Raw genomic sequence first — 19,224 nt, 5'->3', positions numbered from 1 at the left:
CAATATTGTGCAATAATTAGGAATGTAGTTACGTAACTTCTTAGAATCTCATGACACACCTTGAATATTGGTATTAATGCCTAAAATAATTGATGCATTTATGGCGGAAGTATTTATATATCTAAACTGCAATCAATGTAATTGTAATGTACAGAGGCTCCATCGAATTTGCATGATGCTTTGTGTCTTATCACGCCTTGGGGATACCTGACTTTTGTGGCTTTTGCGGGATGTTTCCATACACGGTAACACAATACAATTTTTAAGCTGAAGAATACAGGTCAAAGCTGGCAAATATTGAATACCCGAGAAATAGACCTGGGATACCGCTAAAGAAAACCAGCAAATCCAATAATCGAAACGAATTTTTCTTTTGTAAATGGCATTGGGTCACTCGTTTAAAGTGTTTATGGCTTTCTTTGGGATGGTCGCATTGATTGAGCCATCCGTGATCCGTTGACGCGTGTGAAGTTAGCCCCGCACTTTTTGAATTTCATCTTTTTCTTGATTGTGCTGAATTGTGCTACGTTTGTGCCATATTGTGCCGCAAACCGCAGTTCAATATCTCAAACCGTTTTCGAAAAAAATAAAATGAAAAATTTGGTAGCCCCGCACTTTTTCGCGATTAAGCTCAAATTTTTTTTCCAAATTGGCGTTAACTTGTGCCGTGTTGTGCCGTTGGAAAAATTTGAATATTTCATTCCGTTTCGATAAAAAAAATTCATAAAGATAGATTAAAAAACATAAAATCACATTGCAAGGCAAATATATAATTTCTGCGAGTTGTGTTGAGTTGTACTACTCATTCTTTACGAGAGACATGCATAAAAATCGGAAATTAATTTGAGAGTCGATAATTATTAATGAAAAAGGGGTGGGGGTGAATAAAAAATTTGACATTTTCGAATTTTTTCCACTTGTGCCGGATTGTGCTAGAGTAGCACAACAACTTTTTCAAGTGACAAAATTTCCTCAAACCGCTAGATATCGCAGTACAGAGAAAGTTAGGACTGAAGTGTAACGGTTTTTTAGGAATAGAAAATTTCAAACTCTTATAACTTACGAACGGCGAACAATAATCGAATTCTGCGAGTTGTGCTGGATTGTGCTACTCAAAATCTACGAAACACATGCATAAGAAGCGTGGATTATCGTGAAGATTAGTCAAAGTTATCCAAAAAATGGTGAGGGCGAAATAAAAATTTGACATTTTCGAATTTTTTTCGGTTGTACCAGATTGCGATCGACGAGCACAACAACTTTTTCTAATGACACAATTTCGTCAGATTACTGGATTTTGCAAAACAGTCGCTGATAGGAACTTAGGGTTTAGGAATAGAAAAATGCAAAACTCCATACCGTCCAAACCATGGTACATAATCGAATTTAGTAAATTGTGTTGAATTATGCTAGTCAAGAAAAATGAAGGACTATCGAAAGTAGTAGGTAAAATGGAAAGAGATTGATAAAAAAAGTCAGCAAAATTCGAAAAGTGCGGGGCTACCAAATTTTTCGTTTTTTATTTTTTTTTTCGAAAACGGTTTGAGATATTGAACTGCGGTTTGCGGCACAATATGGCACAAACGTAGCACAATTCAGCACAATTAATGAAAATTTAAAATTCGAAAAGTGCGGGGCTACCAAATTTTTCGTTTTTTATTTTTTTTTCGAAAACGGTTTGAGATATTGAACTGCGGTTTGCGGCACAATATGGCACAAACGTAGCACAATTAATGAAAATTCAAAATTCGAAAAGTGCGGGGCTATCAAATTTTTCGTTTTTTATTTTTTTTCGAAAACGGTTTGAGATATTGAACTGCGGTTTGCGGCAAAATATGGCACAAACGTAGCACAATTCAGCACAATTAATGAAAATTCAAAATTCGAAAAGTGCGGGGCTACCAAATTTTTCGTTTTTATTTTTTTTCGAAAACGGTTTGAGATATTGAACTGTGGTTTGCGGCACAATATGGCACAAACGTAGCACAATTAATGAAAATTCAAAATTCGAAAAGTGCGGGGCTACCAAATTTTTCGTTTTTTATTTTTTTTTCGAAAACGGTTTGAGATATTGAACTGCGGTTTGCGGCACAATATGGCACAAATGTAGCACAATTCAGCACAATCAAGAAAAAGATGAAATTCAAAAAGTGCGGGGCTAACTTCACACACGTGATCCGTTGGGATCTTTTAACAGTTATTATACGCTATTGTTGTAAGGTAGCGGGCAGCCATAATCTGCCACTGTGTTGGCATAATACGAATATCTTGGCACGAGGACACTCCTGCTGGGAAAGACTTAAGCTGGAGATACAATGCGAGGCAATAGCGATAGGAACAGGGAATAACCAATCGCGTTACACGATTTGCGTACGGATGACCAAATCGAGCAACGTGATTGGTTATTCCTCTCGCTATCGCCTCGCATTGTGTCTCCAGCTTCATAGCCGCACTCTTCAAGTATTTTCACGTCAAGTATTTTGACAATGCAATTCACTTAGCTTGTCATACATGACAAGAAGTTGTGACGCACTTCGATTTATGAATGCTGATATTTTCTAGATAACTTTTCACGCTATTTTCTAGATAACTAAATCATGCTATTTTGTGAAACGTTTAGTTATTACCCAGGCAGCACACATTGATTTCAAAACCGTTTCATAAACGTTTTGCCGTAACGTTTCATAACCATTTTATTGAAACGTTTATTTAGGACAAAAATGTCCAACGAAAAAACGTTAGGAGAAACGTTTCTTTTTCGGCAAAAAAACGTTTCAGAAACCATCAGAAAAATATTTATCAATTCTATATATCAGTGCCTCAAAGATAGACAGAGTTAAGTCACATTTTTGTAAAAAACTAGATTTTTATATTTTATGAATTACTCTCTAAATTTCGTGTAGTGGAATCTCACTCTTTTGAAATATCACTTCAAGTAATAGTGATCTGAAAAGTTTCAAAAGAAAAGAAGAAGAAAAGAGTATTGGATCGGTTTTCCGGATGGTTATTTATAAGGTGATAACACAAATGTTACTTGCGAGAACGTCACGTCTGGCCATCTATCGGTCGCTTGGTGAATCAGAGGTGGGAATCACACACGCTTGTGTTGATTTTTGTCTCTTGTTCCATAATCGAGTACATTGAAACGTATGATGTAAAAATAATTAATACTCGCAAAGTAAGTAGAAATTACTATTTTTTCTATATTAATTATATAATTTCAAATCAATTTAATAAAACACACTTTTCGTTTCTGTGGAAAGGTGAAAAATACGTTTTTAAAATTGAGGTCTAAAAACGATTTCTATTTAAACCGTTTCTTAAATGGTACTTTATGTTTCTTAGACATTAGATACATCTAAGAAACATATATTAGGCTAACATGTGCTGCCTGGGTAGCTATTATTTCTTCGAGGAATTTTGTTAAGTTAAAATTCTTAAAAGAGAACTACAAAAATAACAAGCAAATTAAGAAAAATCCACTAATACTTACGAACTCTTTATCTTTCCTCGCAAAAGTTTTCCTCGATATATGCGTTTAGAGATACAGACGGGCAAACGGGGAGAAAGGGAGGAAAAGAAAGAGATAGAGATACTATTCGTAAGAAACTTTCTGTCGCTTTTGATTCCACGGAGTATTGTTTCGAGATATAAGTTATTCCAGTTGCCTCTTGTCATCTAAGAATCACCCATCTCGTGTAGAAACACAAACAGCTTCTGGTCTTCGTGCCCGCCGCTTTATTTTTTTAGACCACTCTCTTACGGCCACCATCTGCGTGCATACTGACTTTACGTCGCTCGGCTACCGTATACGAGCGACAATCCGCAACATTCCACGGGTGTAAGCCACCCTGCGCGCATCCCTGTCTCTTCCTGATACGATTTCCTTGAGCGACACCCTCTTCGCGGCGGAACCGACACAAAAACTCCACTTAGTAACTTAATTCCGCAATTGCTGCTGATCGTTCCGTAAAATCACACGCGTACAATCGACATTTGCTCACTTGAAGACGTACGTGCGATTAATTGCGAATCTTGTTGCCAAAATTCGATTATTAGCTTTGAATATTAAATATATCATTCATTAATTGCGCAAAATCATGCATCCTGATAAAGATGTCTTGGCTATCATGAATGCTACGATTTTAGATACGTTTGTCATCCTCGTAGAAAAGCCGCGCCGCTACCGAAATAACTGCATTAATGCGCGGGGACGAAAAATGCAGGGCTATCGCTTTTGTCAAGCGGGTCTGACGTGTGGCACGAGAAAATATTTCGGAGAAGAAGATGAGAAGAAGAAGAAGAAGAACTGGCGCTATTCTTGCGTCCAGGTGTGAGCTTGTAACGCCAGTGTAAATATACAACACTTACGCCATTCCGACAGAGGCTCTTCGGAAACTATTAACGTATCCCCCGGCATCCCTGCGCTTCCCGCCCCACTTTTGTGTTTCGACTCATTTCTCGCCTACTTGTACGTGTTTTGATCCTCAGAAACTATAAACCACCCGCTTTATTAATGATCCGCTCAACGGATTTCCAGCGTTCGAGCGTCATTATCCTACGATGGGATCGGAAACGACATCAATCGTATGCTAAAGACTGAAGAGGCGATCCCTGAAAATTATTTCGAGCCGGATCTCGCAGGGTCACTCACACAGAAACGGTTTTTCGTTCAAATGGTTGCCGCCACTTATGAGACACGAAATAAATTCGTGTGCTTTCGCGTTTTATGTAAAGGTAGAATTATTTAATATTAAATAATTAAAGATAGAATTATTTAATTTATGTAAATTATGAAACACATTAAAAGGAAGTATTCTCTGCGAAACAGTGCGAAACTCGCTTGCTGCAGAATTTATTTTTTAAAGCCATTTATAGTCAATCGTTTTCAATTAATTATTCTTTGGCACACGCATAAAATCGCGTGTATTCTTGCTTCTCTATGCTTTGATATTATTTATTTCCAGTCTACATGCTTTATCAAAATTTTATCAAAATTTACATGTATGTAAACAGATCATTTTTCGATTGCTATTTCAAAGCGTGTCAAGTGATTTTTGTCAAGTTTTGGTGTAGGCACGCGCGTACTGTAGATACGCATTCATCTCGAGAGACACAGACACACATTCATCAGCGTACGCATAACTTCTGTACGAACATTCACGTTCTCGTGAATCGAGTCGACTTGTTTATCATGATCGGAAGCTGAAAAGTCGAGTTGTTCGCCAAGAGTTAAAGGGAGTAGGGATGATGCTCGTTAGGCAATAATATACCAAGCTGATCATGATAGCGAGTACTCAATTTTTTCTTCATTTTTCTCGTTTTCTTGTTCAAGTCACAATATTAATAATACATGGAATGATAAAAAAAATATATATTTGTTTACTATAGATGTATTCTGTCGAGACTAAATTGAGAAAAGATTATTATTTATTTAAGCATGAAACGCAGTGAGAATGTAGTTGATCTTAAAATAAATAGAAGATAAAAGTTATCGCATATTTTCTATCAATGTGTTGCATACAATTTGCTGACGTAAGCAGCTGTCATTAAACCGTAGGATCGAAGGCAGTTAATTGCGGTTGGTGATCCCGCCGATTACGAAAGCAATAATTAAGCCTGCTGCTCTCGGCTTGTAACGTGCAGCGCATGCACTATATTTTAAAGTTGTAGAAGAAAAAACTAAGACAAGCAGAATATTTGCGTGCTTCCCTGGGTTAAGAATAAATAATGATAAGCAGTTGCGTGCGATAAAGAACGTCGGCATGTTACAAGCAGCGCAACGGTTGATACGACGCCTGCGTCAGCGCGTATTCATTTGCACACAGACGATCTAATTATCATCTCTAGATAAAATAATTCGACGTTTTTCCAAAGAAGTTTAGAGGTCACGCGCGTATTCGCGATTTTCCCATTCAACTAACTTCGCTCGCGCCGTTACTCGAGGCAGATCTTTCGAGGAACAGATTCCCGTTCGCAAACCATTTTGCATTTACAGGTAGCGTCGAATCAGACCTCTGTTAATGAAAGTGTCGCTTGGAATTAATGAAACATTCACGATCCCCGTTGATTTCTGCTCACCAGGCTGATTAATCGTAGCGTAATCCCGATACTAAATCGGCCGGAAACTATTCGTTCCTCAAGGCTCAAGCGCTCGCCAATTTTTCGACCGTTAATCCGTAGCGCGGAAAGTTTCCGGTTACTGGAGCAGTTTCTGCGCTTCAATGACTCATTGTCAGACGTTGAAATTCTCGTTATGTTTGCTGCACGAACCTTGCGTGCATAAATAGACAATTCGCCTAGGATGACTCTCGGATCGATCACGAGGTGCGACACGCGAAGGCGCACCCTTCCCGAAGAAATTCGACGGAGGGTCTCGGAGGGCCGGCCTTTTGCTTTGTTGCTTTTTAATGACGTCGTGGGTCGGAACGACGGGACGATGATGACGATGATGAATCGGGCTAAACTCTCGCGTAAATCCCTATCGGGCGCGTGCACACGCACGTCGCACACACGCTTCCGTACGGTTGTGCCGGTGTATCGTGTGCGTAGCGTAGCGAGGGGGTTCTCGAAGGCGGTCTTCAGTTTCGGTTAAGCATTCGTCGAAGAGAGAATACGTCTTACTCCGTCTGCCTCCTACGCCGTTCCCCTGCCGAATCACCCCGGGTGTGTACGAGGTTTCGGTTTCCGGCTTAAAGTTTTAACATCCTCCCACACTGCTCGTCAGCGCGCTCGAAGGATTTCCGTTCTCCAACGACATGGGCCCGTCGTCATCATTTCGGAGCCGACCACGAAGAGAGCCGGCGATGGAAATCTGGGAAAACTGAGAGGAAAACTGCACGCGTCTATGGATTGGAGAGCAGAAGGTCGGAGGGAAAATGTGGAAATTTGTTCGGTGAATTTTCCTGCCGTGTGTCGTGCGATAGTGTGTGTTCACTGTAAGTTCTTATGTGAACGGAGAGCCGATAATAGGCAGCATTATTTACGATAACTGCAACAACAATTGCGGTTGTCCGCGCGACGGTTTCTCAGATCTTTCGGTAGTATTTCGTTTCATGGATGTCAAAGTTCGTGGCATTCACGATGGTAGTAGCGAGGATGCTCGCCTCGTCGAAGTAACATCGATGCAGTTAGCGTGCTAATGATAATTGCCTCGTAGCAAAGAGGAAAGTGTAAAGTGCAACAAACGAGTGCGGGGAATTATCCTGCCCACCTGGAGGGTGGTTTTGTTCGTTCGTAGTCTGCTTGCGCGAATGCACCATGTACGGACGAAGAATTCCGCGGAAAAGGGGTCTTTCCTCTCCGGAAAAGCGGACAAGTAAGATATGTCTTTCAGTTTTGCATGTCGAAAGAGAGAACATTATGCAAGCAATGTATTTGTTCAAGTTCAAGTTGTTATCTTGAGAATGGAATGTTAAAAAATAATGTGAACGCTTGGATGAGATTAGATTCGAGCAGATTTTACGTATTTAAGTGAGATTTTAAAGAACGCTTTATTTAGTGAAGCTTTTAATTAGTAAGGCTAAAAGTTTGTTTTGACACACACGTTTGCTTGCATGCTAGAAATCCTCAAAGCTCCTTTTGAGTCTGAATACACGCGGCAGCTTGTTCTCGTCTTATTGGGTTAATACGTTCGTAGAATGATTAAGAATTATCTCATTTGTATCAAATTTAATTAGATTTGTTACGTAAAGTAGCAAGGAAATCTAGCACACACGCGCATATAATTACTCGTATAATTTACAAATTATACTGACCATGAGGAAGTCGTTTAGCTAGCAAAAATTATTATTCTGATTAAAACGTGCTTTACTTGTATTGAAAACATGTAAAGAAAATACAATCAACGTTTATTTATCACATAAAAAGATATATGTACAAACTAGAGAGATATCAAAACTAGAAAGATTAACGTCTCGTCCAGCAACTGTCCCGTGTTCCTCCCGAGAGAAATTAGAAACCAACCCTAGTTTTTGTGCTCTCCGCCTCTATCTTTAATATCGGATGCTTTCGACCTTCCGATAAGTCCGTGAACGGTTCAAGACGATAACCGCCGTAACTCATGTTCAGGCAGTTCAGAAAAGTACTAAAGTTAATTTCAGATTTAGATACGAGGCTCGCTTGTATTATTTTATGCAGCAGTTGCACATTTCCATGCACACACATTTATTTGTATTTATACTATATCGCTCTACGAGCGATCCGCGATTCACCAATCTCTCTCGGTCCCCTCGTGAATCGTACGTTTCGGCAGAATGAAGCGTCCGCGCATAATGCCTCTATTATAGTCTCTGGCTTAAAGCTTGGATTTGCAAATAAACGCGGCTCAGCACACGTGCTTACAATGAAGTTTCCAAATTTACCGTCAACCAACCATAACAGTCGAAAGACAATACGTTTGATTCAATCGAGATCGAATTACCTTATCGTCTATTGTTTTCTTATTATATTACGAGCGCTTGTCTCAGCTTGGCAGATTATAATTACCGACTAATTAAACGCTGAAATTAAATCAGCGTTTGAACAATAAAATCCTGAAAAATCTCGCATAAATTGCACAAGCAACATGATGTTATATTAATTACCAAGCATGCAAATACAGGGTGTCCCGGGTTTTAACCGACAAACTGCGGGAGCATATTCTACTAGTGGAAATAAGAAAAAATTCTTATATCGAGTTTGCTTAGAAATGCTTTATTACAAAGTTATAAACCAATATTCAAAAGAAATATCAGATAAGTAACAACGGAACATAGTGTAGATGTTTATGTTACGTGTATTCACATGTATTCATGTTCACTATGTTCAAACGATTCAGTATGATTGTTACTTTCACAACAGTAGCTGTTAGATTTCAATCGTCGTGTCAACTAGCAATTACTATCAGAATGCCAAAAGTGTTTTCAAATGAGGAATACACTGATACTCGTTTCGTGTACGGATTCTGTGACGGAAATGCACGAGCTGCCGTACGAGAGTATCAACGTAGATTTCCTAACAGGAGAGTACCGGATAGATTTAAAGCAACGAATTACTAATTCAGTTACTGAGATGCAACAAAATTTTCAGGAATGTCGTACCGTAACAAATTCCGTACTACGTCGATGTCTAGCTCGTATCGATGTGCAAGGACAACATTTTGAAATGCGTCACTAAATCATTGCGTAGATAATTTTTATTTTTGTGAAAACATCCGTTGTTACTTATCTGATATTTCTTTTGAATATTGGTTTATAACTTTGTAATAAAGCATTTCTAAGCAAACTCGATATAAGAATTTTTTCTTATTTCCACTAGTAGAATATGCTCCCGCAGTTTGTCGGTTAAAACCCGGGACACCCTGTATATCTCGCTGTGCGAGGCATAAACTAAAACAATTCTCCGCCAAGTTATTACGCGATACTCGTGCTATCGAGGGTCAGCCGGCGGAGCCAATAGTGCTTTCTATGTCGCGCATATATGTCGTGGCAAGGAGCAGAGGTCAGTAATAATGCAGCGTAAATGCGAAAATCACGATATCCGCCGCAACGTAATTGATTGCGATGATCGAATCGATCCTTGATGAACCGCCAGGGCGATTATCACCGTGACGGTGGTAGTGTCCAACGAGGGCGGTCCTTCCGGCGAAATCCAACTGGGCACCGGGGTCAAACGTCTTGCCTCCATCATGAAGCGGGAACCAGGTCTCTTAATCTCTCGGATTTCTCGAGGACCCGCAGCGAACCGTTCGAGCTCGGCTCGGTATTTTAACAGCTCGTGCATGATGCGAGGCGCGTGTCGAGCATCGATACCATCGAGAACCAGACGATCTCATAAATGCGGGAAATCTCGTAATGGAGATAGTTCGGTAGGCAAGGAATACGGGGCGATAATAGGTATACATAGCGAGACTCGTTGTCGGGGAGCGCTGACCGCGGAGATAACGCTTTGACCCGTTACAAGCTCCAAGAGTACCAAATGAATGCCTTCACTGTCTCTATCTTCCTGTGCCCAATCCAAATATGCAGCCCTTTTTCTTCCCTGGCTGCCCTTTGCGGTCCGTTTGCATTTGGTCCTGCGAATGCGACGGCGAGATCTCTTTGAGATCTCTGCGGCGGCTTCGCAGGCAACGCGCCGGCAACGGCGAAGACACGGCATCCGCCGCCGAATTCACGCTCACGTGAAAGGCCGGGAATTATTTGTGCATTGTATTGCGTCAGCATTGCATTTCGAATTCTTTTGTTCCCCGACGGTGGCTTTCTTCTCGTAACGCGACTCATTTGGAAAATGCGCGCTCGAAATATTTACGGGTATCGACGTCAAGGCAGGGATGTATCTCTCGCCATAACGTTACGCTCAGTTCCGTGTGTTTTACATAAAAGATCGTGTAAATAAAGTTGATAAATAATTTATCGTATCTGTTTGACTCGCCGCGATGGCGAGCGAGATAAGATGCAGCGTAAGATTAAGGGGGGAGCCTGCTTTAGAACGCTGAAAATAAGGTATATTTTACGAATTGTTTTTGGAGAAACTATACAGCGGATCATTATAAAACTTTGATGCATTTATTAGTACATGTTTAAAGATAAAAAAAATTATTTTTTGATTTGAATATATCGCTTGTAGAGGTCGTCCTGGAGAAATCTTAGTGCAGCCGCGTCGCCGGCATTGCAAATTGGTGAGCATTCTCCTGCCTCCAAATTTCGTCTAAACTGAAAAATTGAAATATCTTCTCGTTATTTACGAATTCCCATCGTCGATGAACCAAAGAGAGAAGAAAAAAGTTGAAAAGTGTCAAAATGGTGGAGCTTAGAACACAAAAGTACGATTTTTAGGCAAAGTTTTTGAACTTTTTCATGCAAAAATAATTGTTTAACTTAATGTTTTTATGAATATTAAAGGTTCATCGACGATGGGAATTCATAAATAACAAGAAAATATTTCAATTTTTCAGTTTGGATGAAATTTGGAGGCAGGAGGATGCTCACCAATTTACAATGCCTCCAGGACGACCTCTACAGGCGATATATACAAATCAAAAAATAATTTTTTATCTTTAAACATGTACTAATAAATGCATCAAAGTTTTATAATGATCCGCAGTATAGTTTCTCCAAAAAAATTCGTAAAATTATACCTTATTTTCAACGTTCTAAAGCAGGCTCCCCCCTTAAAGCGTGCGTCGCCGGCACATCTGTGTTTCAATCTCAATAATCCTGATGCAAATTTTTGGAGCGCGCGTTGCGTATTTTTAAGGAAATTTTATCAGTGACAAATAAGTAAACAAATATATTTCCAAAAATATAGGTACACGTTAGAAGGTATGAAATGCGAGGAATAACGTAAATTTGTCTCGTTACAGATTCATCGGTAGGCGTGTCCAGTCAACAGCAGTCAAATCTGGTGGTACAATTGCTACCAAACCGTGGAAATTTCGAGATTGTAGGGTGCCGACATCAACCGCACATTTGCGGAACGGAGGCGGCTTGTCGCAGCTTCCCGAATAACACGTCAAAGTGCGTGTGTCCGCACGATTTGTCGCCGCCGACGCCGGATTTAAGATGTCCAAATCGCGTGATCGGTAAAGCTCGCGTTGTCATTTTGCAAAAATCACTGTGCGCTATTAATACATGCCGAGCAAGATGATTCGGATTACGGTATGAAATAATAAATCATTAATCTTTCATGCAGTTCCTCTAACGCCTCGTCCCATACACAACATCATACCTCCAAGTAACAACAATAGCACGAATACTACGAATATTGCAAGCGGGCTGCCGGAAGCTGAGCAGGTACTTGCCACCCCATTTTATCAAAATCAATATTTTATAGACTAATTTTTTATACTTGCACATCATATTATTCTTTTTACTTCTTACGTGTAATGCAAAAAATTATTTAAAATCTATGTGACAGGTGGAGGGACTGAGGCAAAAGGTACCTGAAATAGTAGGTATAGCTATAGCCCTCATCGCAGTAATAGTGTTTTTATTCGGTATTGTGTATGGTATCAAAAGACGGAGTTATAACGTCAAGTCACAGAGAGATTCCACCGATGTGAGTTATATCTTTATTATCAAGTTGGATGTACTTTTAATGACAATATTACTATCATTCTTGTTTCGTGTTTCTTCAGGAAAGTTCAGTAAGTTTGAAAAAAGAGATATCATTAATGCCTAAGTGTACAGCCAATCCTCAATATTTCGAGGACTCCCCTTCGGAGATTCTCATTATAAAACGCGAGGACCTCACATTTCTGCGCGATATCGGCGAAGGGTGCTTCGGAAAGGTTTACAAAGGTACGATGCCACGCAAAGCAATCGCAGCCTACATTTTGACATTTTCTCTTCTTGCAAAAATTAAATTAAAATATTGAAAAGGAATGCATTGTCTTCTTTGAAATTAAGTATCTCCATGAAGATAAATTCTGTTTTTTATGTGTACTCTTCTCTCTTTCGTAATTAATTTCTCAATTAATTTAGGGTTTGCTCAAGCACTTTGGGTTCACTGCGTTACTTAATAATGCAAGATTTCTCACAATAAAATTTTTATAGGTGAATGGCGCAATGAAGACAGGAAAGAAACCGTCGCTATAAAGGTTTTGAAGGTCACTGCTACGCGCGAGGCCGAAACGGACTTTATCCGAGAAGTGGATGCCATGTCCACGTTCCATCATCCGAATATCTTATCCCTGAAGGGAATAGTATATCATAACGAGACGAATAGGCCATGGATGGTGTTCGAGTATATGCCGTATGGTGATCTCACCAAAGTGCTGCGAGCGAACTCCCCGCAATTCAGTTCGTCGAGGACCGGCTTGCAACCACTGACAAAGGTTGCCTTTTATGATTAATTATATTATTATAGTTAATATTGCAGCTAAGAAAGTCTTTTATTGTTACAAATAGTTAAATGATAAAATAATCCTGTTTACAGGACTCGCTATACTGGATCTCGATCCAGATTGCATCCGGGATGACGTATTTGTCGTCGCAAAGATTCGTACACCGTGATCTAGCGTGTCGGAATTGCCTGGTAGGCGTAGGTTTGACAGTGAAGATCGCCGATTTCGGCATGTCACGGGACATCTACACCTGCGACTATTATAAAGTAATTTATATATCTACAGTGTACAATGATTTGAAAAAATTTTGCAAGACAGCATAATTCTTAAATTATTGTGATTGTTGTAACTAATGTGCTTTCTAGATCGGAGGCTCGCGATTATTGCCAGTCCGATGGATGTCGCCGGAAAGCGTGATGTACGGGAAATTTACTCTGGAGACTGATGTCTGGAGTTTCGGTGTTGTTCTGTGGGAGATTTTCTCGTTCGGGAAGCAGCCCTATTATGGTTCTAGTAACGAGGAGGTCAGGAAATAAATATAAAAATTTATAAACTTTTTTCACCATTTTCGACAGCTCTCTATCAATTCCATAATTTTACATAGTGTCTCGCATACTACATACTCTTTTTGTTTCTCTTGTAAAAAGTACATTTTATTATATATTTCACATATTTCATAATTTAATATTTTAAATATTTTAAATATTTAAACATATTTTATATTTTATAATTTAAATGCATTTGCGCTTCTTTTCATCCCCCAATGCTCGTTTCAGGTCATCAAGTTCATACGTGAGAAATCCGTGCTCAGCCCACCGGAAGAATGTCCACCCATCATCGAGCAAATAATGCGCGAATGCTGGATGTACGATTCGACGAAACGGATTAAGTTTCCCCAAATTCTGAAGAGATTGCACGAGGCACAGGATAAGCTGAACCAACAAGAAACACTACCTAAACCACCCCAGGGACCGGTAACCGTTCGTACACCGGACGCTTTGGATCCAGACGGCTACTTGCTTCCAGCTCCTGCGATTCCTCACGACTATCTGCAAACTCTCCCATCTCTGTCGGACGAATAACACATCTACTGTGACAATTTGTGACAAACTCAATGTGTGAACTTCAAATGATCGAGTGAAGTGCGCGAAGCGATATATGCGAAATGCGTGGAAAGAATTGAAGAAACGTGTTGGAGATTTCAGTGGAAACATATTCCGGTTGTGACATAGCAAAGATTTTACATTGAGCTACACGGATGCTTGTGAGAGAAGTTTAATGTAGAACGTTTAATTCTTGTTATTATTCTGTATTAAAGACGACGCGTTACGCGAGATATTAATGTAAAATATACGAGAGCTTGGAATATTAATGCTTCCGAAGATTAGTATAGTAATATCGCTATGTTAGAACTATTTCTACATATTTTACTGTTATATGTTTTAATATTTTAAAACTATCCCAGGCAGCACATGTTAGCCTAATATATGTTTCTTAGATGTATCTAATGTCTAAGAAACATAAAGTACTATTTAAGAAACGGTTTAAATAGAAACCGTTTTTAGACCTCAATTTTAAAAACGTATTTTTCACCTTTCCACAGAAACGAAAAGTGTGTTTTATTAAATTGATTTGAAATTATATAATTAATATAGAAAAAATAGTAATTTCTACTTACTTTGCGAGTATTAATTATTTTTACATCATACGTTTCAATGTACTCGATTATGGAACAAGAGACAAAAATCAACACAAGCGTGTGTGATTCCCACCTCTGATTCACCAAGCGACCGATAGATGGCCAGACGTGACGTTCTCGCAAGTAACATTTGTGTTATCACCTTATAAATAACCATCCGGAAAACCGATCCAATACTCTTTTCTTCTTCTTTTCTTTTGAAACTTTTCAGATCACTATTACTTGAAGTGATATTTCAAAAGAGTGAGATTCCACTACACGAAATTTAGAGAGTAATTCATAAAATATAAAAATCTAGTTTTTTACAAAAATGTGACTTAACTCTGTCTATCTTTGAGGCACTGATATATAGAATTGATAAATATTTTTCTGATGGTTTCTGAAACGTTTTTTTGCCGAAAAAGAAACGTTTCTCCTAACGTTTTTTCGTTGGACATTTTTGTCCTAAATAAACGTTTCAATAAAATGGTTATGAAACGTTACGGCAAAACGTTTATGAAACGGTTTTGAAACCAATGTGTGTGCTGCCTGGGATGTATATCATAAATTTCATAATTCAGTAAATCTTCCGAAGAAAATATGAAGATAAGTGTAAAATGTTATTCGAATTATGTGCGTGTGTGTGTGTTATGTGCTTATCGCGTGTACATGTAGGGAGCACTCTTATGTAAAATATTTTTACCCAAATTTTTATACTCGAAAGTTGTTTGTATGTTGACGATCACGTTCATCTTTGCGAAGTCTGTGTCCATCAAGTTTTTAAAGAAGGATAAATAGAAAGTATTTCTACATAGTTTATACAAACGTTATTATTTTAAATATAATGACTGTAATTATAATAATATTGTAACTAGTTTTCATTAAAAGTTTTCCGCTTTTTTGTACTACTATTTTTTTTATGAAGACAGGGAATACTCATAGCGGAACTGTTATATTTTTAGGATTTTATGGAAGCCCTATAAAAAACCTGGAGCCACGTAATCACAAGCTATTAGCGCAGTGATTATATATTGTGGTTTGAACAAGTTGCCATGTTACAGGTACTTCAAATTTAACCATGCAACAACGTTCCCATTTTGCGCCTTTTATTAGTTCCCAGACAGTCCGCTACGAGCCTTCGTTGTACTTGATCGGAGCGTGAGGTAGTAGTACGACTCAACATTAGTCAACAACGGTTTTATTTACGTAGTACGAACGTAAAAAGAATCGAACCAATCACGTGCGTTCCGCCAATTCCGCATGGCGCATATTCCGCACCATGGGCCCGCGCCATTATATTACTATCCACTTCTCAGGACAACGACAGTAGAGGCTCGTAACGGAATTTTTCGGAACGAAATTTCGAGGTTAGGTGGATTTTGCCGGATTTTGTCTAGTTATTAATCCGTACCTTTATAAACACAAATAGTGTAAGGTAAACCCGAGCAAATATTAAAAGCTGATGAAACGAGTGAGCAGGAAGTAAAACGTAAGGACAAACTTTATAATTTATTTTTAAAGATTGTAAATAATTATCAGGCACTAGAACGTTGCGTACCATACAAAGAAATTAATAAAATTTGTGTTTGTGTAGATGGGTGACCAGGATCCAACCAGCTTCATTAATATGATAAAAGATTTACGTTCCGGAGCACAATCTTACCAAAGAAACGTTAGGGAATCAGTACGATATTCAGGTACTGGCTATGTATTGTCGAAGTTTGATGAAAGTAATGAAAGCGTTATCTCACCGAAACGACCAAGACTAGATGACTCTGACACATCTACACTTAATAAAACCCAACCCAGCACTGTCCCAGGCAGTCCTTGGGAATGGCGGCGTTTGAAAGGAGAGGTAAAATATAAATTATGAACATTGCGAGAATTAGTTATAACTTAATAGATAATTGTGAAGTAAATTTGTAAGAAAAGGGATTTATGTATATTACATATTTATAGATAAGAAAAATATATTTCTCCGTACAGGTAATATCATTAAAAACCAGACTGACGCATCAAGAGGCAGCTGTGCAACAACTGCATAACGTGCGCAGACAGATGGAGGAGATCTTTGAGAAAGAGAAGGGTCTCATGCAAGTTCAAGTGGAACAGGATAAGCAAACCATTCAACAGTACGAAGTTCGACTTGACGTTGCGCGGCGAACAATTCAGGATGCCAGAGAAGCACAGGCTACCACAGAGAAGGAATGGTCTAAAGTAAATATACAATAATATTTTGTAATTGTTTCGTACATTTCTTCTACTATATATAATTCTGTTAAACTGATTTTAATAATCTGTATTCTAGACAAAATCTGACCTAGAGAAGAAGATAACGTTATTGTTAGACGAGAATGCTAAATTGTCGGAGACTTTGAGGAATGCTCCCACAAAGGAGAAATCCCCCCCTCCGCCTAAGGACGATGAGTTACAAGAAGTGCAAATGAAACTGGAAGCTGCGAAGACTAGAGCAGCAACGTTGACGGAGAGGATGAAGGATCATCTCAAGCTCCAACAAGATTATGAATTGCAGAACATCGATGTACAAAATATGAAAATGAAGATCGAAAAACTCGAGTCGGAGAGAGCGTTGTGGGAGGAGGGCAAGCTTTTGGCAAGTAGAGCCGCGAGAGCGAACGACCTCGAGAAAGAGCTGAATGCAGCGAGGAAGACTGTTGTAGTGCTAAAAGAATCGGTCAGGGAGAAATTACTGCTGGAGGAGCAAATGGCCAACATGACGAAGAGGTACTTTAAGACTTCGCGATAAAGCGTTACGTTTCACTAAGAAACGACACAACACAAGCTAACGATATCATTGTTACAGATTGGAGCAAACTGAGAAAATAGAGCAACAAGTGGCTCTGTTGGAGACGAAGCGATCCGAGCTGACGCATCGCTTGCAGGAATACGAGACGATTGGCATTGTCGGTGGCCCGATGGCGGTGAAGCGAGAGCTGAACAGACTCCAACAGGCCGAGGTAGATCTGAGAGCGGAGGAGGGCCAACTGAGGTCGCGATTGGACGCCGCTCTGCGGGAGTCGCAGAGCCTGTCGAAGAATTACGAGAACGCGAAGAAACTGGCTAACGACGTGACGTCGTCAAAGGAGAAACTGAACAAGCTCGTGGGCAGACTCCAGAAGAAGATGATGCTCGTTACCAGGGAGAGAGACAGCTACAGGCAGCAACTGGACATGTACGAGAAGGAAATGACGGTGGACAGCAATAACGCCATGACGGAGAGAATACCGGCACTGGAACGCGTCATCGATGGCTACAGGTATGCCCACGTGCTATGCGATGCATCGCGAAACTTCGAATAAATTAATACTATCTCGTAAATAAAATAAATGTCCAATATTGTCCCAGAGATTTGGTCAGCAAACTGGAAGCGGATCTCCAAGCGACCGAGACTGACCCTCAGAAAAACGAGTGCACTAAATTGAGGGAAGAGATCGAGCAGTTGAGAGGCGAGTTGGAGCATCGCACGTTGAAAGGCGACTTCAACTGCGACTCCCGGGTGCTGCACTTCACGATGAATCCTGCGGCGATAGCGGAGAAGCAGGCCGAGGAGAAGCAAGCGGCTCTACTGCGAGAGCTGGAGGAGCTTCGAGCCAAGATAACGATTGGAAGTTACGGCGCGACCACATCGTCGTTACATGCACAAGGTGAATAATAAAAATAATACAAAAAGGTGAAAAATATGGAAATCCATGCTTGGTTTCTCTTTGCTGTTTGCAACGATTTTATTTGCATTCCTGTGTAATATAGAAATAGCGGAGCTGAAGCAAACGCACGAGATAAAAATAGCGCGCTTGAAAGAGGCGTTCAAGGCAACGTCGCAAGAGTACCGCCAAGCATGTTACCAGTTGCTTGGCTGGAGGGTGGATCGAACGAAAGAGGGCTGCTACAAGCTGTCAAGTCAATACGCAGAATCACCGGACGACTTCCTCTTCTTCCATGTGACAGAGGAGGGCGTAAATCTGATCGAGACCGCCTTCTCCGCGAACGTGGGCAATCTGATTGAACAATATTTGCAAAGACAGAACAGTGTTCCCATGTTTCTCAATGCTGTACAGTCTGATCTTTTTAATCAGCAAACTGTAACAAATGTCATAACATAATTTTGTGCTTCAAATAAAATCGATGTTACGACACGCATAAATTCTAGAATTTAAATATACAGTAACATTATTTGTCACATCTATCTGTGAGAGTATTTAATAAATTTATATATGTTTTATCTGTATACCGTCTAAAAATAATTCAATTTTTCACATTCATAAAAATGACTACTTTTATGTTTGTAATAATAATTTTGTTTTCTCGGATTACATGGATTATTTTTATATTCGAAATTATTTTATCTCATGTGGATAAAAAATATCTTCTATATCTCCCATTGTTACAAGAAATATCTGCAATAGCATTTTTGGATAAAATTTGTATACATTTAATTGTTAAATATATATAAGAGATTATAGGGAGTAGAATTAAAAATTATCTGATAAATAACTTTAGAAAAAAATGAATATGGTAAATCGAAGCTGTTATAAGTGCTCTGATTTAATTTATTCCATAAAATTACATGTAACAGTGACTCAATTACTCAACTGTTTTACGTAAAACTAAAAATAACTTCAGAAAAAGGAGTCTCCTGATGCGAATAATTTTTAAAACTTTTCGACAGGAACAGAATTAAAAGAAAAAAAGAAGATATGTTAAA

General features: G+C 39.2%; 3 protein-coding genes across 3 annotated transcripts in view; 2 read left to right on the top strand and 1 right to left on the bottom strand.

Annotated features, from left to right (window-relative positions):
- The window catches only part of LOC105275675 (dedicator of cytokinesis protein 7), a 143,885-nt gene that overhangs the window by 525 nt on the left and 124,136 nt on the right, over positions 1-19,224 (bottom strand). The gene's annotated exons all lie outside the window — the stretch shown is intronic.
- Positions 3,333-14,293, top strand: LOC105275678 (tyrosine-protein kinase transmembrane receptor Ror). The gene is made up of 9 exons (XM_011332692.3): positions 3,333-7,318; positions 11,342-11,560; positions 11,671-11,771; positions 11,896-12,036; positions 12,116-12,278; positions 12,534-12,814; positions 12,916-13,089; positions 13,189-13,347; positions 13,600-14,293. The coding sequence occupies exons 1-9, from the start codon at positions 7,261-7,263 to the stop codon at positions 13,903-13,905; spliced, it is 1,602 nt and encodes a 533-aa protein (XP_011330994.1). The 5' UTR covers positions 3,333-7,260; the 3' UTR covers positions 13,906-14,293.
- LOC105275677 (mitotic spindle assembly checkpoint protein MAD1) lies at positions 15,790-18,745 on the top strand. The gene is made up of 7 exons (XM_011332691.3): positions 15,790-15,990; positions 16,096-16,356; positions 16,488-16,718; positions 16,810-17,246; positions 17,326-17,778; positions 17,868-18,166; positions 18,270-18,745. Exons 2-7 carry the CDS (start codon positions 16,096-16,098, stop codon positions 18,620-18,622), a joined length of 2,034 nt encoding a protein of 677 aa, XP_011330993.2. The 5' UTR covers positions 15,790-15,990; the 3' UTR covers positions 18,623-18,745.

Source organism: Ooceraea biroi, chromosome 8 (assembly GCF_003672135.1).
Source record: "Ooceraea biroi isolate clonal line C1 chromosome 8, Obir_v5.4, whole genome shotgun sequence".
NCBI lineage: Eukaryota > Metazoa > Arthropoda > Insecta > Hymenoptera > Formicidae > Ooceraea > Ooceraea biroi.
The sequence above is the reverse complement of the archived record's forward strand: the minus strand, read 5'-3'. Positions and strand labels throughout refer to the sequence as shown.

Bases quoted from the DNA above. Each gene is read 5' to 3' on its own strand.
- LOC105275678 (XM_011332692.3), top strand. From the start codon at position 7,261: ATGTACGGACGAAGAATTCCGCGGAAAAGGGGTCTTTCCTCTCCGGAA. The intron at 7,319-11,341 runs GTAAGATATGTC...GTCTCGTTACAG, and splicing joins CTCTCCGGAAAAGCGGACAA to ATTCATCGGTAGGCGTGTCC. The intron at 11,561-11,670 runs GTAAAGCTCGCG...TCTTTCATGCAG, and splicing joins ATGTCCAAATCGCGTGATCG to TTCCTCTAACGCCTCGTCCC.
- LOC105275677 (XM_011332691.3), top strand. From the start codon at position 16,096: ATGGGTGACCAGGATCCAACCAGCTTCATTAATATGATAAAAGATTTA. The intron at 16,357-16,487 runs GTAAAATATAAA...TTCTCCGTACAG, and splicing joins GGCGGCGTTTGAAAGGAGAG to GTAATATCATTAAAAACCAG. The intron at 17,779-17,867 runs GTATGCCCACGT...ATATTGTCCCAG, and splicing joins CGCGTCATCGATGGCTACAG to AGATTTGGTCAGCAAACTGG.